The sequence below is a fragment of the Pangasianodon hypophthalmus genome, chromosome 25 (genome assembly GCF_027358585.1).
Source record: "Pangasianodon hypophthalmus isolate fPanHyp1 chromosome 25, fPanHyp1.pri, whole genome shotgun sequence".
NCBI classification, from domain to species: domain Eukaryota; kingdom Metazoa; phylum Chordata; class Actinopteri; order Siluriformes; family Pangasiidae; genus Pangasianodon; species Pangasianodon hypophthalmus.
The window spans coordinates 367501-390500 of record NC_069734.1 but is presented as its reverse complement, the minus strand read 5'-3'; the positions used below and the strand labels follow the sequence as shown (position 1 = coordinate 390500).

At 40.9% G+C, this 23000-nt stretch overlaps 4 protein-coding genes across 6 annotated transcripts in view; 2 read left to right on the top strand and 2 right to left on the bottom strand.

Annotated features, from left to right (window-relative positions):
- Nucleotides 1–98: 98 nt before the first annotated feature.
- Nucleotides 99–3848, top strand: zgc:162297 (uncharacterized protein LOC555865 homolog). The gene is made up of 6 exons (XM_026911592.3): nucleotides 99–274; nucleotides 373–455; nucleotides 727–907; nucleotides 1024–1174; nucleotides 1837–1964; nucleotides 3534–3848. The coding sequence occupies exons 1-6, from the start codon at nucleotides 202–204 to the stop codon at nucleotides 3722–3724; spliced, it is 807 nt and encodes a 268-aa protein (XP_026767393.1). The 5' UTR covers nucleotides 99–201; the 3' UTR covers nucleotides 3725–3848.
- Nucleotides 3849–4851: 1003 nt separating this feature from the next.
- Nucleotides 4852–13585, bottom strand: si:ch211-260e23.9 (uncharacterized protein LOC555795 homolog). 2 transcript variants are annotated; one of them, XM_053229618.1, is made up of 4 exons: nucleotides 13426–13585; nucleotides 7013–7182; nucleotides 6757–6871; nucleotides 4852–6109 (listed from the first exon to the last, which is right to left on the bottom strand). In XM_053229618.1, exons 2-4 carry the CDS (start codon nucleotides 7146–7148, stop codon nucleotides 5896–5898), a joined length of 465 nt encoding a protein of 154 aa, XP_053085593.1. In that variant the 5' UTR covers nucleotides 7149–7182; nucleotides 13426–13585; the 3' UTR covers nucleotides 4852–5895. The 2 variants fall into 2 exon arrangements, with proteins under 2 accessions (XP_053085593.1, XP_026767377.1); XM_026911576.3 differs by having other exon boundaries at nucleotides 4855–6109; nucleotides 6757–6898.
- An 809-nt stretch (nucleotides 13586–14394) lies between these two features.
- LOC113525121 (protein C19orf12 homolog) lies at nucleotides 14395–21072 on the top strand. 2 transcript variants are annotated; one of them, XM_026911578.3, is made up of 3 exons: nucleotides 14395–14488; nucleotides 17852–18021; nucleotides 19805–21072. In XM_026911578.3, exons 2-3 carry the CDS (start codon nucleotides 17865–17867, stop codon nucleotides 20152–20154), a joined length of 507 nt encoding a protein of 168 aa, XP_026767379.3. In that variant the 5' UTR covers nucleotides 14395–14488; nucleotides 17852–17864; the 3' UTR covers nucleotides 20155–21072. The 2 variants fall into 2 exon arrangements, with proteins under 2 accessions (XP_026767379.3, XP_053085549.1); XM_053229574.1 differs by having other exon boundaries at nucleotides 14396–14493.
- Nucleotides 21073–21390: 318 nt separating this feature from the next.
- Nucleotides 21391–23000, bottom strand: part of plekhf1 (pleckstrin homology domain containing, family F (with FYVE domain) member 1) — a 2460-nt gene continuing 850 nt past the window's right edge. Inside the window, exon 2 of the mRNA XM_026911574.3 lies at nucleotides 21391–22956. Coding sequence (XP_026767375.1) covers nucleotides 22117–22947 — 831 coding nt within the window. The 5' untranslated portion in view covers nucleotides 22948–22956 and the 3' untranslated portion in view covers nucleotides 21391–22116. The remainder of the gene's footprint in view (nucleotides 22957–23000) is intronic.

Genomic DNA, 23000 nt, shown 5'->3' with positions numbered 1-23000 from the left:
GCTGCATTCTTATTAAACACAACAGGATGAAAACAGAATGAAATGACATACACTTGTGTGTGTGTGTGTGTGTGTGTGGGATATGTACAGGAGAAGCCTGACCCAGGAGGACATTACACCCAGGCAGTGGGACAGTACTGATATCTCTGCTGCTTAACCTTTGACCAGTCACGTGACTGAGCCTCAGCAGGAGAGACCATCATGAAGTTTGTGAAGCTTTTTGGACGCTTAAAGTCCAACATCATTGGCATGATCCATGTAGGAGCTTTACCTGGTAGGATATATGAATTACGGCTGTAATGTGATGTCCTGTGTGCTGTATGCTCAGCTGTATTTGAGGGGAAGATCAGTTTGGTGTGTTGGTTTCTGCAGGAACTCCGTTACACAGATCTGCAGTTCCTGAGCTCATCGAGGAGGCGTGTAGAGAAGCAGAGCTTTACCACCAGCAGGGAGTAGTAAGCGATAAATATTAACATACAGTAAATACATTAGGGGAAATTTCATGCAAGGATCTCACTTAACTTTAGTGTGAGAAAATCACATTTTAAAATAAACACAATATTCAGGGCAATGATGTAATTTCTCCAATAACAGAGCAGCATTTTTTATTCCTTACTGATTATTTATTTATTTTGATTATTCTGTATAGTTGTATGAAGTGTACATTGTGTTATGATGTGTGTATTCTGGTTCAGTGTGTGTGTGTGTGTGTGTGTGTGTTTTCAGGATGGGTTGCTGATTGAGAACATGCATGATGTGCCGTATGTGTGTGACTCGGGGCCGGAGGTGTGTGCGGTGATGACGGCTGTGTGTTCTGCGGTGAAGAAACTTCATCCAGCTCTTCCTGTCGGTGTGCAGATTCTAGCAGCCAATAATCACACGGCGCTGGCCACCGCCCTCGCCTCCGGTCAGTAAACACGTAATAATAACAATAATAACAATAATAATAATGACAATAATAATAATAATAATACAAGTTTGGATGATTGTGGTCGTGAGTGTTAATGGCGGTGCACTGTTCAGGGCTGGATTTTATCCGAGCAGAGAGCTTTGTGTTTTCTCACGTGGCTGATGAAGGTCTGATGAACGCGTGTGCTGGTGAACTGCTGCGATATCGCAAACACATCGGAGCAGAACACATTCAGATATTTACTGATATAAAGAAGAAGCACAGGTGAGATCAGAGCAGTTACATCTTCATCTAACCCTCCTCTAAACCCAACATTCATCTAACATTCATCTAACATTCATCTAACGTTCATCTAACATTCCTCTAAACCCAACATTCATCTAACATTCATCTAACATTCATCTAACGTTCATCTAACCCTCCTCTAAACCCAACATTCATCTAACATTCATCTAACGTTCATCTAACCCTCCTCTAAACCCAACATTCATCTAACATTCATCTAACGTTCATCTAACCCTCCTCTAAACCCAATATTCATCTTAATGTTCATCTAAACCTCATACATCTAAACCCATGTTCATTTAACATCTTATGTTCAACTAACCGCTTTTCAGCACCCAAATGTTTATCTAACGCTTGTTTCACGTTCATGTAATACCCGTATTATATTAACCTAACCTCCATCCAATGCTCATCTAACATTCATCTAACGTTCACTTATTGCTGATATCTTGCCCAAAGCGCAAACACTCATTTAACATTTATTTTAATTAATATTAACTTCATCTACTCTTCATCTAAAGTTTAACTAATGTGGATTATTTCTGCTTTCTGTCCTGAGTCATGGATAAAAACAGCAGTAAATGCTCCATGCAGCAGTGTGAGAGATGTCTGTGTGTGTGTGTGTGTGTGTGTGTGTGCAGTGCTCATGCTCTCACAGCTGATGTGTGTATCTCTGAGACGGCGAGGGCGGCTGAGTTTTTCCTCTCTGACGGCGTGGTGGTCACTGGACCTTCCACTGGTGTTCAGGCAAATCCACAGGAACTGAGCGGTGAACTTCAGCTTCATTCCTCCTCAACTCACTGATAACCTCATCTACAGTCCAGTTTAACATCCTGCGCTACATTAACACTATTAACATCCTGCGTTACATTAACACCATTAACATCCTGCGCTACATTAACACTATTAACATCCTGCGCTACATTAACACCATTAACATCCTGCGCTACATTAACACCATTAACATCCTGCGCTACATTAACACCATTAACATCCTGCGCTACATTAACACTATTAACATCCTGCGCTACATTAACACTATTAACATCCTGCGTTACATTAACACCATTAACATCCTGCGCTACATTAACACCATTAACATCCTGCGCTACATTAACACCATTAACATCCTGCGCTACATTAACACTATTAACATCCTGCGCTACATTAACACCATTAACATCCTGCGCTACATTAACACCATTAACATCCTGCGCTACATTAACACCATTAACATCCTGCGCTACATTAACACCATTAACATCCTGCGCTACATTAACACCATTAACATCCTGCGTTACATTAACACCATTAACATCCTGCGCTACATTAACACCATTAACATCCTGCGCTACATTAACACCATTAACATCCTGCGTTACATTAACACCATTAACATCCTGCGCTACATTAACACCATTAACATCCTGCGCTACATTAACACCATTAACATCCTGCGCTACATTAACACCATTAACATCCTGCGCTACATTAACACCATTAACATTATTAACATCCTGCGCTACATTAACACTATTAACATTATTAACATCCTGCGCTACATTAACACTATTAACATCCTGCGTTACATTAACACCATTAACATCCTGCGCTACATTAACACCATTAACATTATTAACATCCTGCGCTACATTAACACTATTAACATTATTAACATCCTGCGCTACATTAACACTATTAACATTATTAACATCCTGCGCTACATTAACACTATTAACATTATTAACATCCTGCGCTACATTAACACTATTAACATCCTGCGTTACATTAACACCATTAACATCCTGCGCTACATTAACACCATTAACATCCTGCGCTACATTAACACTATTAACATCCTGCGTTACATTAACACCATTAACATCCTGCGCTACATTAACACCATTAACATCCTGCGCTACATTAACACCATTAACATCCTGCGCTACATTAACACTATTAACATTATTAACATCCTGCGCTACATTAACACTATTAACATCCTGCGCTACATTAACACTATTAACACCATTAACACCATTAACATCATTAACACCATTAACATCCTGTGTTACATTAACACCATTAACGCCATGTATTATATCTCTGACTGGGAAAATGTGTTTATTTAAACATTTATTACTTATTCAGTTAAAGAAGTTTATTTATAGTCATTCATTAGTTAACTAGTTAAACGAGCTGTAGTTAGAGTAATTGCTGAATTTTGTCCGGTGTATTTGTTCAGCTGAATGACTGTAATTCTGTATAAATGATATAAATGATTTGTCTCCATTATTTTGCTGTCATAATAATAATGTCCTAATGATGTATTGGTCAGAGGTGACGCGCTCGGTCCGGATCCCGGTTCTGATCGGTTCTGGAGTGACTCGTGATAATGTGGAAGATTATCTGCAGGCAAACGCACTGATCATCGGATCACATTTTAAAAGCGGCGGCCGCTGGGAGAACCGCGTGGATCCCGACAGAGTGAAGAGATTCATGGAGAAAATCCACAAACTCCGCAACTGACGATGCGACAAATATTAAATATTAAAAATATAACAGTTTATATTTACACGTGGAGGAGGATATCATCGCTCCATGCCGAGTGTATTCAAATAAAAACTTTACTGCAGTAATAATGGTTATAAAATGTTTATTTTGCAGTTTTTAAAAAAGATTTTTCACAAATATATTCTTGAATTTAAAAAATGAAACAGAAATATTTACAGTATAAATGCATTTAATACACAAAACCCGTGAAGTAAAATATTATTTATAAACAGTGCGAGTCGCTGGAGCACGTCTACAAATCTCCCAAATCTCTCAAATCTCTAACTCCTCCATCTGATTACAAATAATAACTCATATTCATGCTAAACACACTTCACTGCACAATCAGCTACACACACACACACACACACACAATATGTATATATAAATATATGTTTGTAAACACATGCTCTATTTTAAATATTTTTTTGGACTTAAACATGTTTCTCACAAACAGCAGGCCGTCTCGTTTCGGCTTTAATCTGTAAAGGCTTTGTTTCTTACACAAAATACACACACGCTAACTCTAACGTTTATCAAAGCTAAAACACACACACACACAGAAATCACACCGAAATTTCACGTCTGTGGAGTTAAAACTTTCTAAAAAGTCTAAAACTTTCACAAAATCGTAATTAATAAAAAGAGTTTAATTAAAGTATTGCATAAGTTTCATGCTAAAACTTGAGTGTATCAGCTACGGCTAAGCTAAAAGAGAAACACACACACACTCACATACACACACACACTCAAGTTATTTGTTATAAATGTCAGAGATTAAAATTCAATATTTTATTTTTATTTTTGCCTGGAGACCAATTTCACCTGCGAATCTTAAGTTTATTAACTTATTAACTACCTTTAAAATCTGCAGTCAGATCTGCAGACTGCACGCTCGTATCGGCTCCACAACCAATCGAGCAATAACAGTGACAGCATGATTATAATAACAGAACCCCGTCCCTAACCACACCCATAACCCCGCCCCTATCCACACCCACAATTCCATCCCTAACCACACCCATAACCCCGCCCCCAACCACACCTACAAACCCGCCCCCAACCCGTCCCTAACCACACCCACAACCCCACCCCCAACCCCGTCAAAAACCCGTAACTATACCCCAACCACACCCAGAGCCCAGTCCCTAACCACACCCACAACCCCGCCCACAGCTCCACCCCTAACCAACAGCATGGCGGCGTTCACAAACTGAATTTCTTTTCCTACTTGATAAAAGTTGATTTTATTTTTTGTAAATTTCGTGTTGTGCTTTAACAGCTTTGTAAGTTTCGATTTGTAACATAATCCTGTGAATTTCAGCCGAGATTTAACACGACAGCGTCACTGTGACAGATTATTTTTATTTAGTAAAGACGAACAAAGACAGCTGACCTGCATTATACTGTATGTCGTTTCTCTTCAGTAATCGTACAGAAATAATTCATGGAGATTTAATTAATATGTTCGGAGACGATCCACACAAACACGACCTGCTCTGAGCGGCCGAGGTTTTCTGAGCCGAAGCTTTTTCAGAGTATTTTTAATTTGTAATATTTCACTGGACTTAATGCGTATATAATAGTTACAGGTGTGTAAATATGACATCAGGTTGGAAAATCGTTTATTGTCTAACTTTTAATAATTTTAATCACATTTATAAATGTGGAAACTTTTAAACTTTTGCTCTGAATTGAGATTCACTTATGTGCTTTTTTCACATCTGCTTGTATATTTGTAAAGTTATAAATGTAATGAAGCTCCGCTGTGCTAGGAATAGATCTGTGTGTTGTTGTGTGTGTATACACTGTTTTGTGTAGAGATGGTGTTAGTGAGATGAACACACTGCTGTGACGTGTGTGATTACCTCACGCTAATGATCTGAGGTCACACAGACATTCATTACGTTAGCGACATTAGCATCCAGTGCAGCAGTAACGCAGGAAATGCGTCTCAGCAGATCCTCTACATCTGGAGTGAAGAGAAAACTGCAGACGTTTTATTACTAACTGAACTGTTCACTCGGAGTCGTCAGTAGTTTCAGTAGAAATTACAAAACCGTATACGCACATCACACACACACACACACACACACACACACCGTACACACACGCCTCGCCGTCTGGTCACACACTCCGGCTGTGTTTCAGTAGTTGTACAGGCGCTGAGTCGGCTGTTTGAAGTGGCCGTAGCGGCGCTCGGTGTTGGAGAACCGAGTCCTGACCAGGTTCTGCCTGCTGAGGGCGCTGCGGCTCAGCTTCCTGCGTTCAGAGTACACTCGAGCTCTCTGATCTGAGAACAGCACAGAACCACACCACAGTGCCAGGAGACTCGACACATCACGTCTTACCTGCACACACCTGAGACACACACACACACACACACACACCGTCAGGTACATGTGCACTACCTCTACTGAAGCACACACCATGTACAGAGTAAAACACTTGGGGTTGTGCTGTTACAGGAAAATAATCCACGCTGGGCGTGACACGGCCTGATGCAAAGAAGAGGATTATTTTCCCATAACAGCACCCAAGTGTTTTATTTCTCTTACACCACAGCAATTTATCAACGATTACAATTTTCATTCATTAAAGAACGACATTTAACATCGCAAAGAAGCGTAAACTCCTCTGTCCTGAAGATGTTGGAGAACTTAAAGTTACAGCTTCACCTCTGACTGTTACAAAGCGCTGACACTGGAGACTCCTTCCATAAATGTTACATAAACATCTCCTTACGAAATATCAACCATTACGCACGTTTTTAAATCCATTTATTACTACAGAAACGATAATGTATCAGAGTGAGCGCATTAATATAAACCTGCGCTACTGTCAGAGCTGCTGTTATAGAAAACTAATCAACACCTTCTGACCAATCAGAGTGCAGAAGGTGTTACACTAAAACACACTTCTCTAACACACACACATACACACACACACACACACACACATACACACACACGTTAGTTGATAATAATTTGAGAAAATATTTTAGTGACCTGGGAGGAGAATCTTCTTCTTCGTCTGAAACATCTTCCTCGTTCGTCCTCTGATGGCGCATCTGGTACACGGACATGCTGGGATGCTCGATCAGGAGATTCTCCAGAGGATCTTCTACAAGAAGGCCTAGAGATGAGTTATCTACACACACACACACACACACACACACACAACCCTGATGTAAACCAATCCTGATATGAACAGCTCCTCCTGCTGGTCGTTGTGTGTAATTATCTCATATCTCATATCTCAGACCTTGTGTATTAATGATGATCCAGTCCCCATCTTCACACTCCAGTAGCTCCACAAAGCTCTCGTTCTCTTCCACAACACCATCCGCTTCCTCGCCTCCACCACCCAGCAGGATCTGCGTCAGAACTTTACTGAACATTTTAAGAAATTCTCTTTTTCTTCTTTTCTCGACACTGAAAGCACAAAGAGAACAGTACACAGGTATCGTGAGTGCTGGCTGTTGGATCATAACCACCGTCACGGCTGTGTTCCAGTCCGGTTCCAGTCCGGTTTCTAATGCACACTGCTCCGACTCCTCCACTGTATTCTCTTAGAAAGAAAAAGGTTTTAAGGGTTTGTTGGATAATTAAAGGTAGCGTTCTGCACAGTACAGTGAAAGGTTCCTTTAGACAGCTCGCTAATGAGCAAGTAAGCTAGTTCTCATGCTAGCATTAATGCAGCTGTGTTTTGATTATTCATAGGAAATCACTTCAGATGAAACACAGTGATACTGTATTGGTTGTGTGTGTAAAACACAGAGTGTGTGAACAACCCGCTCTGACACACACTCTTTCTTCTCCTCGTACTGCGTGTGTAATATTCAGTGTTGTAATGTTTCCAGCTGCCAAGATTCCTGTATGACTCAAACACGTCTGTGTGTGTGTGTGTGTGAGAGAGAGAGAGACTTGGCAGCCATTACTGTTCACACTGACTCGGTGTCCTTTAGCTTGTTGAGTTTATTTTCAACACCATCTGGATTTTTTTCCTAATTTAGAACAACTTCAGATAGTAAAGGAGTGATCCGGTGCTGATCCGATTACAGAGAACTCACACTCAGGCGTTTCCCTGTGTAGGGAGCATGGAGCTGAAACATCACACTGTTACAACACTACAGTGTCACTCTGTCCCACTGTTACAACACTACAGTGTCACTCTGTCCCACTGTTACAACACTACAGTGTCACTCTGTCCCACTGTCACAACACTACAGTGTCACTCTGTCCCACTGTTACAACACTACAGTGTCACTCTGTCTCTGTTACAACACTACAGTGTCACTCTGTCCCACTGTTACAACACTACAGTGTCACTCTGTCCCACTGTTACAACACTACAGTGTCACTCTGTCACTGTTACAACACTACAGTGTCACTCTGTCACTGTTACAACACTACAGTGTCACTCTGTCCCACTGTTACAACACTACAGTGTCACTCTGTCCCACTGTTACAACACTACAGTGTCACTCTGTCCCACTGTTACAACACTACAGTGTCACTCTGTCTCTGTTACAACACTACAGTGTCACTCTGTCCCACTGTTACAACACTACAGTGTCACTCTGTCACTGTTACAACACTACAGTGTCACTCTGTCACTGTTACAACACTACAGTGTCACTCTGTCCCACTGTTACAACACTACAGTGTCACTCTGTCCCACTGTTACAACACTACAGTGTCACTCTGTCACTGTTACAACACTACAGTGTCACTCTGTCCCACTGTTACAACACTACAGTGTCACTCTGTCCCACTGTTACAACACTACAGTGTCACTCTGTCACTGTTACAACACTACAGTGTCACTCTGTCACTGTTACAACACTACAGTGTCACTCTGTCCCACTGTTACAACACTACAGTGTCACTCTGTCACTGTTACAACACTACAGTGTCACTCTGTCACTGTTACAACACTACAGTGTCACTCTGTCCCACTGTTACAACACTACAGTGTCACTCTGTCCCACTGTTACAACACTACAGTGTCACTCTGTCCCACTGTTACAACACTACAGTGTCACTCTGTTACAACACTACAGTGTCACTCTGTCACTGTTACAACACTACAGTGTCACTCTGTCACTGTTACAACACTACAGTGTCACTCTGTCCCACTGTTACAACACTACAGTGTCACTCTGTCACTCTGTTACAACACTACAGTGTCACTCTGTTACAACACTACAGTGTCACTCTGTCACTGTTACAACACTACAGTGTCACTCTGTCCCACTGTTACAACACTACAGTGTCACTCTGTCCCACTGTTACAACACTACAGTGTCACTCTGTCCCACTGTTACAACACTACAGTGTCACTCTGTCACTCTGTTACAACACTACAGTGTCACTCTGTCACTGTTACAACACTACAGTGTCACTCTGTCCCACTGTTACAACACTACAGTGTCACTCTGTCACTCTGTTACAACACTACAGTGTCACTCTGTCCCACTGTTACAACACTACAGTGTCACTCTGTCACTCTGTTACAACACTACAGTGTCACTCTGTCACTGTTACAACACTACAGTGTCACTCTGTCCCACTGTTACAACACTACAGTGTCACTCTGTCCCACTGTTACAACACTACAGTGTCACTCTGTCCCACTGTTATAACACTACAGTGTCACTCTGTCACTGTTACAACACTACAGTGTCACTCTGTCACTCTGTTACAACACTACAGTGTCACTCTGTCCCACTGTTACAACACTACAGTGTCACTCTGTCCCACTGTTACAACACTACAGTGTCACTCTGTTACAACACTACAGTGTCACTCTGTCACTGTTACAACACTACAGTGTCACTCTGTCCCACTGTTACAACACTACAGTGTCACTCTGTCCCACTGTTATAACACTACAGTGTCACTCTGTCACTCTGTTACAACACTACAGTGTCACTCTGTTACAACACTACAGTGTCACTCTGTCACTGTTACAACACTACAGTGTCACTCTGTCACTGTTATAACACTACAGTGTCACTCTGTCACTCTGTTACAACACTACAGTGTCACTCTGTCACTGTTACAACACTACAGTGTCACTCTGTCCCACTGTTACAACACTACAGTGTCACTCTGTCCCACTGTTATAACACTACAGTGTCACTCTGTCCCACTGTTACAATACTACAGTGTCACTCTGTCACTCTGTTACAACACTACAGTGTCACTCTGTCACTGTTACAACACTACAGTGTCACTCTGTCCCACTGTTACAACACTACAGTGTCACTCTGTCCCACTGTTACAACACTACAGTGTCACTCTGTCACTCTGTTACAACACTACAGTGTCACTCTGTCACTGTTACAACACTACAGTGTCACTCTGTCCCACTGTTACAACACTACAGTGTCACTCTGTCCCACTGTTATAACACTACAGTGTCACTCTGTCACTCTGTTACAACACTACAGTGTCACTCTGTTACAACACTACAGTGTCACTCTGTCACTGTTACAACACTACAGTGTCACTCTGTCACTGTTATAACACTACAGTGTCACTCTGTCACTCTGTTACAACACTACAGTGTCACTCTGTCACTGTTACAACACTACAGTGTCACTCTGTCACTCTGTTACAACACTACAGTGTCACTCTGTCACTCTGTTACAACACTACAGTGTCACTCTGTCCCACTGTTACAACACTACAGTGTCACTCTGTCCCACTGTTACAACACTACAGTGTCACTCTGTCACTCTGTTACAACACTACAGTGTCACTCTGTCCCACTGTTACAACACTACAGTGTCACTCTGTCCCACTGTTACAACACTACAGTGTCACTCTGTCACTCTGTTACAACACTACAGTGTCACTCTGTCACTGTTACAACACTACAGTGTCACTCTGTCCCACTGTTACAACACTACAGTGTCACTCTGTCCCACTGTTACAACACTACAGTGTCACTCTGTCCCACTGTTATAACACTACAGTGTCACTCTGTTACAACACTACAGTGTCACTCTGTCCCACTGTTACAACACTACAGTGTCACTCTGTCCCACTGTTACAACACTACAGTGTCACTCTGTCCCACTGTTATAACACTACAGTGTCACTCTGTCCCACTGTTACAACACTACAGTGTCACTCTGTCCCACTGTTATAACACTACAGTGTCACTCTGTCCCACTGTTATAACACTACAGTGTCACTCTGTCACTCTGTTACAACACTACAGTGTCACTCTGTCACTGTTACAACACTACAGTGTCACTCTGTCCCACTGTTATAACACTACAGTGTCACTCTGTCACTGTTACAACACTACAGTGTCACTCTGTCCCACTGTTACAACACTACAGTGTCACTCTGTCCCACTGTTACAACACTACAGTGTCACTCTGTCCCACTGTTATAACACTACAGTGTCACTCTGTCCCACTGTTACAACACTACAGTGTCACTCTGTCACTCTGTTACAACACTACAGTGTCACTCTGTCCCACTGTTACAACACTACAGTGTCACTCTGTCCCACTGTTACAACACTACAGTGTCACTCTGTCACTCTGTTACAACACTACAGTGTCACTCTGTCACTGTTACAACACTACAGTGTCACTCTGTCCCACTGTTACAACACTACAGTGTCACTCTGTCCCACTGTTACAACACTACAGTGTCACTCTGTCCCACTGTTACAACACTACAGTGTCACTCTGTCACTGTTACAACACTACAGTGTCACTCTGTCACTGTTACAACACTACAGTGTCACTCTACACACACGCACACATATTTGTTTGTTACAGATTATTATTCCAAATGCCATCTTTAATACACCAATGAAGATAAATAAATGTAATTATGTAAGTGATTAATGTAGTTAGTGTAATACAGTGAGGTCCAGAAGTATTTGGACAGTGATAGAGTTTGTGTGATTTTGCCTTTATACACCACCACAATGGATTTGACTAGCAGAAAGACCCACAAACAAGCAGCAGCTGAAGGTGGCTGCAGTGAAGGTCTGGCAAAGCATCTCCAGGGAGGAAACTCAGCATTTGAGTTTTGAGAACATGGGCTCCAGACTTCAGCCAGTCAGTGACTGCAAAGGATTTTCATCCAAGTATTAAAATTATGGTTATATTTACAATTATGTCACTTTGTCCAAATACCTTTGAGCCCCTGAAAATGGAGCCTAATGATGGCCTCCTTCACTTGCATTGAGATCTCCTTGGACTTCATATTCGTAGCTCCAGTGGAACAGCTGCCAAATGCCAACTCAATACCTGATACCAACTCCAGACCTTTTATCTGCTTCATTTATCTTGCAGTAATGAGGGAATGGACCGCACCTGGTCAGTTAACTTCTTGTCAGTCAATTGTCCAAATAGCTTTGAGCCCCTGAAAATGGAGGTACTTTGCTTAAAATGGCTGTAATTCCTGAATGGTAAATGCCATATTTTTGTGGAAACTCTTAAAATAAAGCTGAAAGTCTACACTTCGATTACGTGTTGATTGTTTTATTTCAAATCCATTGTGGTGGTGTATAAAGGCAAAATCACACAAACTCTATCACTGTCCAAATACTTCCGGACCTGACTGTATATATATATTTATACACACCTCAGTCCTGTGGTGCAGAAGTGAAGAATGATTAACAGTGTAATTTCCTCTAAGCGCAGTGTGTTTCGATGTTTTAAACTCAGCGCTCTGAGCAACTGAAGCGTTAAATAATTTATTATATATTATAAATAATTATAAAGCAGTAATAAAGTGTACACTTTATCCTGTGGCCAGTTTTTTGCAAAAATTTGAACCCCCTTGATTAGTAAGCGAAAAAATGTGAAAAATGTATCTCTAAAAAACCAACACTCTGTATTTACTTTCACAGCCTAAATATTACAGTAACTGAGTCTCAGGCCTCTTTATTAACCGTGCTCAAAAGTTTACCCCCCCCCCCCCTCCAAAAAAAAAAAAAAAAAACTAGTTCAGTTTTACTTGAATTTGTGCCTCAATAAGGTTTAATTTAAGGCATGAAGAGGTGAAACTCTCACACACAGGAAAACAGCGTCCTGAACCAGAAATCATACTGACCTTTCACAAAGCTGTAGATACAGAGAGATCAGAGTGTTTATGGAGAGCAACAGAGACAATCAGCACTCAGAAACACAAACACACAAAAAGAAAAAATACTGAAAAATAAAACTACTAGAGAAATTATTTAAAATCCAAATCACACATCAGGAGACCTGAAAGTTCTCTGAGGAAAAAAAGGCAGAAAAAAAAAAATCACATATGTCATATATTACAAAACATCACCGTAACTGCTTCACTGGTGATGAGATATCTCACTGCTGAGACGCTTTTGGCCGTTTTTTGTTACTTGAGATAATGAACATCTGTAAAAGTAAAACTGCATTAAATGTCTTGTACTTTATTTCTTTGAGTAAATATCTGTGTGAAAACGTCACACTCACCTGTGTATAAATAATTTAAATATGATTTTTGAATAAAAGCATAAACATGTCTGATGTCTGAGTTTGTACATGATCAGAACATCAGCAGAAACAGCAGGAACAACAAAGGAACATCAGTCAGAAGCTCAGCTCCAGCACTAACTAACACCTAATAAAGACTGATACCTGCTTTAAAAGAGAAAGGTGTTGTAGTTAAACTCACCTGGAAAGATCAGTCGCGTCCGAACTCAAATAAAAATAATAAAAATAAAGCCCAGAAGGTGTAAATACAGAGGAGGAACACGCTGCTTGTTTTTGAGGTGAAGTGTCTCGACTTGTTTACCAGCCCGAAGCTCCGCCTCTTTGTCGTGACGTCACAGATTTCGATCCGCACATCGCACGCGCCCGTTTTCAAATTTGTAAACAAAGAAGTGCGTCATTTCCGCTTCCGTGTTCCAGCCCTGCACACTGCTGCGACACCTGCTGGACAAACCGCATAGTGCATCTGCTTCCGCTGCACAAAGTATTGGCACCCCTCAGCCATCCTCAATCACCATCCTCAGAGTCAGTCAACAAACAAACAAACAAATAAACAAACAAACAAATAAACAAATAAACCAATCCATTTATCTTTTTATAATCTATCTTTTATATCTATCTTTTTATAATCAGATTGTATATTATTACTATTATAAGTATTATGTCTCCTATGCAGCATTATTCATGCTGTAACAATGCAGATTTCCCCATTAGGGACAAATAAAGGATTATCTCATCTTATCTTATCTCATCTCATCTCATCTCATCTTATCTCATCTCATCTCATCTCATCTCATCTTATCTTATCTTAAACAAACTGTAGAGTGGAAAGCTTGTCATTCTAGCCATATATACATTAAAACGAAATGATGTTCTTCGTTCATACAGTAAATCAATCAATCAATCAGTTAATTGGTGAATGAATAAATAAATAAATAAATTCGCATATATATATATATATATATATATATTAAATTTGAGGGATTGTTTATAGTGAATCGGGAAAAGGAGGCTGGTTAATGGAGTGGAAACTGACACTCTGGCAACCCCAACATCGGCTGCCATATCGGTATTTTACACCCTAATAGAAGTTATACAACAACTCAGTGACCTGTGGAGTCTGTAAAAGAGTAAAATCTGGCAACCCGAAACTGTCCAATCTGGCAACCCGCGTGGCTACTCTTAGCACCGAAAGTGAAGCAAAGAGAAAAGTGACGAAAGCAACAGTGTGTTCTGCAATAAAGAAGGTCAGGTAAGAGTTCTCATTAAACTATTACACACACACACACACACACACACACTGTGGGCTTTACACTTATTTCTTTATTTAGAAGACTCTGCTTTATAGGGTGGAGGTGAGGGTGCGGGTGTTGGAGTGAACTTTAACTCCTCGCTCACTCATGAGGAGTTGACTCTAGATGACTAAGCAGAAGATTAGTGAAATAAAATGTTCATTTACTTTGATTCTTCTGTACTTTATTTCTCTTTTACACTCCTGTTCTCTGAGAGAGAAGAGAAAGTGAGAAAAACAGCTTTACTGTGACTCTGGACTCGATTTCATTCATCATGAGACACAAAAACAACAAAAGTTTTCATGATTTTTTTTACAGTAAAACAAAACCTGCAGCTTCAGCTGAACCGATACACTCTTACTGTTATATCGCGATAATCACTGAGAGTTTAATCCCAGTGGTCGATAATATCGCGAGATTTGTGTCACAGTTTACAGAGTTACAGAGTTTGTCTTTTCTGAGGTGGCTGTAAACTGCACACTGCTTTACATCTGTGTAAAATATGAGCACATCAGGAGCCACAGGTTCATATTTTCTGACTTTGTGAATGAGAATGATTTTAATTTCACCCAAAACTGCAGCGCAGAAATGAACCCCAGCCGAGCGACGCTTTCTAAAACACTCCACACAGTAAAACTACAGAATAATGAGGATAATTATCAGAGTAAATGATTAAAGCTGATTATCATCAACACACACTTTATTAACGTCTAATCCAGAAGACGTCGGACTGATCATCTTAAAGTTTATATATTTATTTTAGGACTAATTTCACACTGTAGTAATAATAATAATAATAATAATAATAAACATTTATTAATGCTTCCTGTCAGAAATAAAGGGTACTAAACTGAACTTGTTGCTGATTGGACCAATCAAGCGTACACCTTTACTGTTTATTATTTACTGTAAAACATAATTATTGTCCTTTTTTGTACCTTAAATCATTTTAAAGGTCAGTTTATCCAGGTGAAAGATATTAAAGGGCACCACCCTAACAGTTTAGTACTCTTTTCCTGAGAGGACATATGGAGCTGGATATTAAAGCTGTGTAGAAACAGAACTGAACTTCTATACTATACGGCCAAAAGTATGTGCACCCCTGACCATCACACCCGTATGTACCTGTTGAGCGTCTCATTCCAGTTTTATTCCCGTGTGTTTGCTGTTATAATGAGCTCCACTCTTCTGCGAAGTCTTTCCACTAGATGTTGGAGCGTGGCTGTGGGGATTTGAGTTCATTCAGCTACAAGAGCATTAGTGAGGTCAGGCGCTGATGTTGGGATGTCGAGGAGGTCTGGGGTTCAGTCGGTGCTCCAGTTCATCCCAAAGGTGTTCAGTGGGGTTGAGGTCAGGGCTCTGTGCAGGACACTCGAGTTCTTCCACTCCAACCTTCACACACCATGTCTTCATGGAGCTCGCTTTGTGCACAGGGGCATTGTCATGCTGGAACAGGTTTCAGTCTCTTAGTTCCAGTGAAGAGAAACTGTAAAGCTACAGCACACAGAGACGTTCTATACAACTGTGTGCTTCTTGTTTTGTGGTAACAGTCTGGAGAAGAAGCACATATGGGAGTGATGGTCAGGGATGCACATACTTTTGGCCATATAGTGTATATTTCTGTGTGTGTGTGTGTGTGTGTGTGTGTGTTAGACTCCCGTATAATCCAGTAAAAGGTATGAATTGAAGTGAAAATGCTGCTGCTGACTGATTTCAGTAATGGAAAAGAGAAATAAGTAAAAATGAAAGTGTAAGTAAAGTGCATAACAGTGTGTGTGTGTGTGTGTGTGTGTGTGTTTGTTTATAGGAAATGTCTGCATTTATGAGAAGGTTTATAAAGGACACCCTTCACACATCACTGTGTTTGTGATGTTCTCCATAACCAACATGCTTTTCCTTATTTATTAATGTAAATATAACGGATTTGGTTATTTCCAGAGCAGAAGCTGATTAAATTCTAAAACTGACACAAAACTAAAACACTTTCACTCCATGGATCTGTTTCCACTGTGTCTGGGATTTACAGACTGGGGTGTGTATACTTTTGATGTCAGAGGGTTCTCGGAGTTTGTAGAACTGCTGAATAATTTAGATCTTGTGTGAGAGGAAACCGAGCGTTCTCTAAACTGAGCGTTATAATTTAGATCTTGTGTGAGAGGAAACCGAGCGTTCTCCAAACCGATCGTTCTCCAAGCCGAGCGTTCTCCAAGCCGAGCGTTCTCCAAGCCGATCGTTCTCTAAACCGAGCGTTCTCCAAACCAAGCGTTCTCTAAACCAAGCGTTCTCTAAACCGAGCGTTCTCCAAACCAAGCGTTCTCTAAACCGATCGTTCTCCAAACCGATCGTTCTCCAAGCCGAGCGTTCTCCAAGCAGATCGTTCTCCAAACCGAGCGTTCTCCAAACCGAGCGTTCCCTAAACCGAGCGTTCTCTAAACCGATCGTTCTCCAAGCCGAGCGTTCTCTAAGCCGAGCGTTCTCCAAACCGAGCGTTCTCTAAGCCGATCTTTCTCTAAACCGATCGTTCTCCAAACCGAGCGTTCTCCAAACCGAGCGTTCTCTAAACCGATCTTTCTCTAAACCGATCGTTCTCCAAACCGAGCGTTCTCCAAACCGAGCGTTCTCCAAACCGAGCGTTCTCTAAACCGATCGTTCTCCAAACCGAGCGTTCTCTAAGCCGAGCGTTCTCCAAACCGAGCGTTCTCTAAGCCGAGCGTTCTCCAAACCGAGCGTTCTCCAAACCGAGCGTTCTCCAAACCGATCTTTCTCCAAACCGAGCGTTCTCCAAACCGATCTTTCTCCAAACCGAGCGTTCTCCAAACCGAGCGTTCTCTAAACCGATCTTTCTCTAAACCGAGCATTCTCTAAACCGAGCGTTCTCTAAACCGAGCGTTCTCCAAACCGAGCGTTCTCCAAACCGAGCGTTCTCCAAACCGAGCGTTCTCTAAACCGATCGTTCTCCAAACCGAGCGTTCTCCAAACCGAGCGTTCTCCAAACCGATCTTTCTCTAAACCGAGCGTTCTCCAAACCGATCTTTCTCTAAACCGAGCGTTCTCCAAACCGAGCGTTCTCATTTTTATTTTTCAGTTTTATTTTTAATTGTATTAATTCTTCACTCCCTGTAAAACGTGTTGTATAAATTCTTCTTCTTTTTATTATTATTATAAAACCGTACAAACCTGCAAAAAAATCACTTCTTTGTTTATTTATAAACTTTGCAAGTTCAAGAAATGTAACTTAACAACTAATAATAATAATAATCCTCAGTGAGTTGTGTTAATAACGGCTGTGTTGTTGTTGTTGTTGTTGTTTATCTCCAGGCTGCGTGTGGTTATGGAGCGGATCGGTGATGTCATGCGGATGTGCTGCGCGGTTTCATCCAATTGGCAGATGAAGGCAGCAGTGAGGAATTCTGGGAAAGGAGCGGTGGTGGCAGGAGGAAGTGCGTTTTTAGGAGGACTGCTGCTCGGACCTGCCGGAATCGCTGTTGGTAAAAAACTTCCGAATGTTTTATTTATTTTCAATTATAATAAAATGTAGGGTAGGTTTCATAAGCGTATCATCTGAACATTACTGAAACCGTTCAAACATTTATTTTATTTTATTTTTTGAAAATGATTTTTTAATGAGAATTAGAAGAATTAAGAGAAGGTTCATGTTTCATGGTGTAAAAATAATTTAGTTTTCTTATTTCTTGGGTTACTTTGGGTTACAAACCCTGAATGATTAACATATTAATGTTCTGAATAATATTTATAACATCATCTATATTTAATTTATATAGTGCTTTAAATATATTAATTTACAGAGTGGTTAATTTATAAACAATAACTAACGGGACTCCAATAAATGTATCAAGGAGTAACTTTTCTCGATTTTAATTTAAAGGAAGTTCAAGAAAAAGCTCAAGAACTTACTTCAACATAAGAGTTCTCATAAGAATGCAGCACACTCCCCGCCTGCCACTATTGATTCAGATTACAGTCTTTAAGTAGTCTTTTCGTCAGATAGAAGAACGATGCATTCTGTGACCGGCCTCAAGAAAGTTTTGACAGTTCCTTGTTTTGCAACTCTCACTTCCACTTTGCGTACTTTTCCATCTTGGCTTGGGAATGTGTTAACACTGAGTCCCATGGGTCATTCATTTCTGTGTGCCTGACTGTCTTTCAGCAATACATCAAGTTAAGATCCTTGGTAGCAGTCTTAAAAGATGCTTTCCATGACCAATAATTTGACTTTTGAGAAGGTGTAGGCTTGCCTCTAAATCAGCCTTTTTCTTTATTACATCAGCTTCTTGTTCTGCAAAGGACAGCTGAGCACGTGCTGCTCCGGCCTTCACTCGTGCCTTGATGGCAGCAGAGCCTATACATGACCTTCTGCTACTTTTTGAAAATTTTGATGATTTTGACCGAATCGACTTGTTACCAGCACTTCTTGAAGACATCGCTTTTTCTGGTTGCTTGGGAGTTTCATCCAAAGATTCATCTTCTTGTTGCACTGCAGCATTTATTTGAGTGCCTTTGAACTGATACTGTTTCCCTGAACGTAGACTCATAGTTGATGTGCAGAGTTTCCTTGTGCTTAATCCTGTTGTCTTTTTACTGTACTGTCCTCACTATGCGATACTTTGCACATCTAGACAGCCAGCTAATGTGAAATCGGACAATAAATGTATCAAGGCGTAACTTTTCTCTATTTTAATTTAAAGGAAGTTCAATGTTTCCCATTTTCTTGTTGTAAAACTGTAATACAGAACAGACAAAATACTCATTAATATTTATCTGTACAAGTTTCTTACAATACGTGCCTAATTGCAGGTAGGTTAATTAGACATCTCTTATTCACATAACGACACTCTTAAATGATTAATTCTCAAGCTTTAGTATACAAGGGCATCCTTAATGTGTCAAATAATCAACTTTATATACTCACAGACAAATAGCGTCTCGAGAATAGCGTAAAGAAAACATAAGATGCACCAGAATGAAGCCGTGTGCTCTAGACTACTTCCTGCTTGAACTGAACTGAAACAAAACAACCACTAGGTGGCAGTATAAAAGCTCAAGAAATTATTTCAACATAAGAGTTCTCATAAGAATGCAGCACATTAATGGTTAATTAATCTTTTATAAAGGTTCTATTGGAAACTCAGTGCTGTACGAGTTCCTCTTTAGAGAGCAATGTTAATTTGGATGAAATGTTTTTTAGAATTGTCAGTGTGAAGTGTGTATTGTAAATGTGTGTGTGTGTGTGTGTGTGTGTGTGTGCTGTAGGCGGGGCAGTCGGCGGTCTCCTGGGCTGGGGGATGACGAGCGGTCAGTTCAAACCGGTTCCTCAGATCCTCATGGAGCTTCCCCCTCAGCAGCAGAGGAAGCTTTACTCGGACGTGATGGCGGTTTTGGGCTCGTTGGATTGGACCGACGCCGTGCAGCTCATCGCCCTGGTGATGGGGAACTCCAGCATGCAGGAGCGCGTCATAACCGCCATCCTCACCTACCTGAGATACGATACGGAGACTGAGCACATGACCAGCACGCACAACATCAACAACATCAGCTTTCAGCGCGTTCGTTTTTCTTTATTTTCTTTATTTAGCTGCATGAAGGTGAATTTTAGAAACTGAAAAAACAGTTGTGTAGCACATATGGAAAAGGTTCTCTTAGTTTGAGAAGAAACAGTAAACCAGCTCAAGTTGAATAAACTCCATGCTTTATTTTAGGTTTAACTAATCTCATTAGTCATTTCTAATGAGTTTATTACATTTAGTTATTTTAGTTTACATTTTTGTTATTTTAAACCTGTCTGGAATCTAGAAATCAGCAGGTTTAGGCTGAAACGTGTGAAACGAGTTCTGTGCCTTATCATTTCATTACTGCAGCGTGGTTAACTGTGAAGCTTCAAATTTAAATCTAAAGCTGTGTGTTTATTAATATACAGAAATGATTTCTGTGTCGCTGAAAGATGTCAGCTAGAGCAGGACAAACGTTAAACTACTGCACAGGGATGTCAGGGTGTGTCTGCACTCTGGTGGGCGTGTCCTTCAGTAAGACAGAAGCCACGTCCACAATTAAAAAAAATGAGCTCAGGCATGAGCTGCTCTCATTTCCTCATATGACATGGCAAAAGTTCAGTTTATGAGCTTAAAGACACGCCCACATTTTCATAATGGTGCTTAAAGACACGCCCACATGGACACACCCAGTTCCTCTTCTATAATTTTAACCCATAGGAATTATTTGTTCTTCTGTTTGTTTCAGACGAAAGTGTGTTCATCACTGCAGAAATATCACACACACACACACACACACACACACACACTGGTGTCCTTAAGAATAACACACAATTAATGCTTAAGGATTTAACTGTGGGAAGTTAATCTGCATTACCACTGACACATCGAGTTTTAATTTTATTTTCATTTTTGTGTTTCTGACAATCAGTAGAACGTGCACCTCAAGTTTCAGATAAAGACACGAGTTTATTACATGATGTAAAAAAACTTTTTTTTTTATAAAGTTAATAAATTGGCTGTTATTTCAGATCTCACTGTTTTGTTTTATTGTAAATGCTGAGGTCAGAGAGTCACATGTCAGATTTTTATTCTTTCATTCTTTCTCCCTGTTTCTGTTCTGTACTAGAGCTGAAGTGGCTCTCTGTCTCACACACACACACACACATACACACACACACAGACATAAAGAATGTAATAAACCACTGGGGGAAAACTGTGAACTTTGCTTTCAGTGTGTGTTACATAAAGCTGCTTTATTTTGCACATCAATGCCCTTTAGAGCTACTCCTCTAACATTAATAATAATAATAATAATAATAATAATAATACCACTGCATGCTTTTATAATAATATTTATTAGTGCTTGAATTATAAAGTTAATATTAAATTTTGAAATACAAACATATAATCCACATACAGACATTTATATACAGTGTCACACCTCACATGTCCACTAGAGGGCGACTCGTTACAGCAGTAGTGACGTCAGAGAGCATAAGACTGCGCTCTACTATGTAGCCTTAAATAACAGCACTACATTATAATGCTAATGCTAATGAAATACCTTTTTTTTCCTGAGGGTACAGAATGTGATAAAGTTATTAATTTCACAAAAATTATTATTATTATTATCATTATTATTATTAGTAATTATAAAAACATCATTGTTTATAACAGCAAGATTGAAAAAACTCAGCAGCAGTCAGAATTCTTACACAATAAAACTGTTCACTGTCACAGAAACTGATATTACAGTAATCTTAAATAAATAATTTAAATGTTTGATGTTGATTTTGTGTAGTCGTACGCTCTCAGTGTTGTTCACGTCAGTGTAGAATCATACATCATGCTGATCCTTTCATTAGACAAGTTCATCAGCAGAACATCGTCAGTGCTGTGGATGAAGATGAAGTGTGATGGAAATAGTGTTAGGAAGAATTGATAATCATGATTATGATGATGGTGTGTGTGTGTGTATGTGTGTGTTCTCGTATTTAGTGGAGAACCACAACTGTTCACATTGTCTTTTTAACCCTGTTTGAAGGTTCTTTAGATGTTCTGCAGAAGTTCACACTACAGCTGTGGAGGTTTGGAGTGTTTGGGGTTAAAGTAGCAGTACAGAGGCTCGGCTTCTCGGTAAGCGTTGAACCATGCGGTGTGTGTGTGTGTGTGGTTCTCCTCCTGGTCCTCATCACTGGATTCTTCGTATTCAGGCATCTCCTCGATCGTGTCTCTCCACCTCAAAGCTTCATTGCTGACTTTCTTCTCGCACAGAGAGACCTTACACCGGCGACACACCCGGACCGGTTTGGGTGAGATGTGTGTGAGGATGGCGCGAGTCTTCGAGCAGGAGTTACACACCACGAAGCCGCAGTGTCTGCAGTGGTGTCTGCGCTGGGTGACGTTAAAGGGCTCTGAGCAGCGCATGCACACGGCCGAGGCGGCGTCGGGGATCCAGATGGCGGCGAGTGGCTTCATCACGGCGGGCAACCCGAGCTGCTTCAGCCGCTCCATCCGGCAGCACTCGATGTGCTCCATCCACGCCTGCTTCTCCTCCAGCGACGCCGCGGAGATGTGGAAGGACTTGCGTGGCGTCCGGAGGAGCCACTGGTTACTCATTCCCACTCCGTCCTTCAGGTTCTCCTGCTCCAGTTCCTCCAGATGCAGGATCTGCTGGTGGTTGTTCCAGCGGCCCGGGACCACGATGCTGCCGTACACCAGGATGTCGTTAAACAGGAAGAAGACTTTGGGCTGCGGTTTGCGTCTGCACAGCTTCAGCAGACGACCTTCTCCGATCAGGACGCGACCCGGAGCGAGGAGAGGCTTCCCGCCCGGAATGAAGGAGTTCTCCACGGCCAGGATACGCTCACGGTTCTCCATCCCGAACTGCAGGTTGTCCACCATCACTGCTGTCTGCAGGAAAATAAAAAAGTTCAGATTACTGATTAACTCGTGTG

Bases quoted from the DNA above. Each gene is read 5' to 3' on its own strand.
- zgc:162297 (XM_026911592.3), top strand. From the start codon at position 202: ATGAAGTTTGTGAAGCTTTTTGGACGCTTAAAGTCCAACATCATTGGC. The intron at 908-1,023 runs GTCAGTAAACAC...TGCACTGTTCAG, and splicing joins GGCCACCGCCCTCGCCTCCG to GGCTGGATTTTATCCGAGCA. The intron at 1,175-1,836 runs GTGAGATCAGAG...GTGTGTGTGCAG, and splicing joins GATATAAAGAAGAAGCACAG to TGCTCATGCTCTCACAGCTG.
- si:ch211-260e23.9 (XM_026911576.3), bottom strand. From the start codon at position 7,148: ATGTTCAGTAAAGTTCTGACGCAGATCCTGCTGGGTGGTGGAGGCGAG. The intron at 6,899-7,012 runs GTCTGAGATATG...GTGTGTGTGTAG, and splicing joins GATCATCATTAATACACAAG to ATAACTCATCTCTAGGCCTT. The intron at 6,110-6,756 runs GTCACTAAAATA...TGTGTGTCTCAG, and splicing joins GAAGAAGATTCTCCTCCCAG to GTGTGTGCAGGTAAGACGTG.
- LOC113525121 (XM_026911578.3), top strand. From the start codon at position 17,865: ATGGAGCGGATCGGTGATGTCATGCGGATGTGCTGCGCGGTTTCATCC. The intron at 18,022-19,804 runs GTAAAAAACTTC...TGTGTGCTGTAG, and splicing joins ACCTGCCGGAATCGCTGTTG to GCGGGGCAGTCGGCGGTCTC.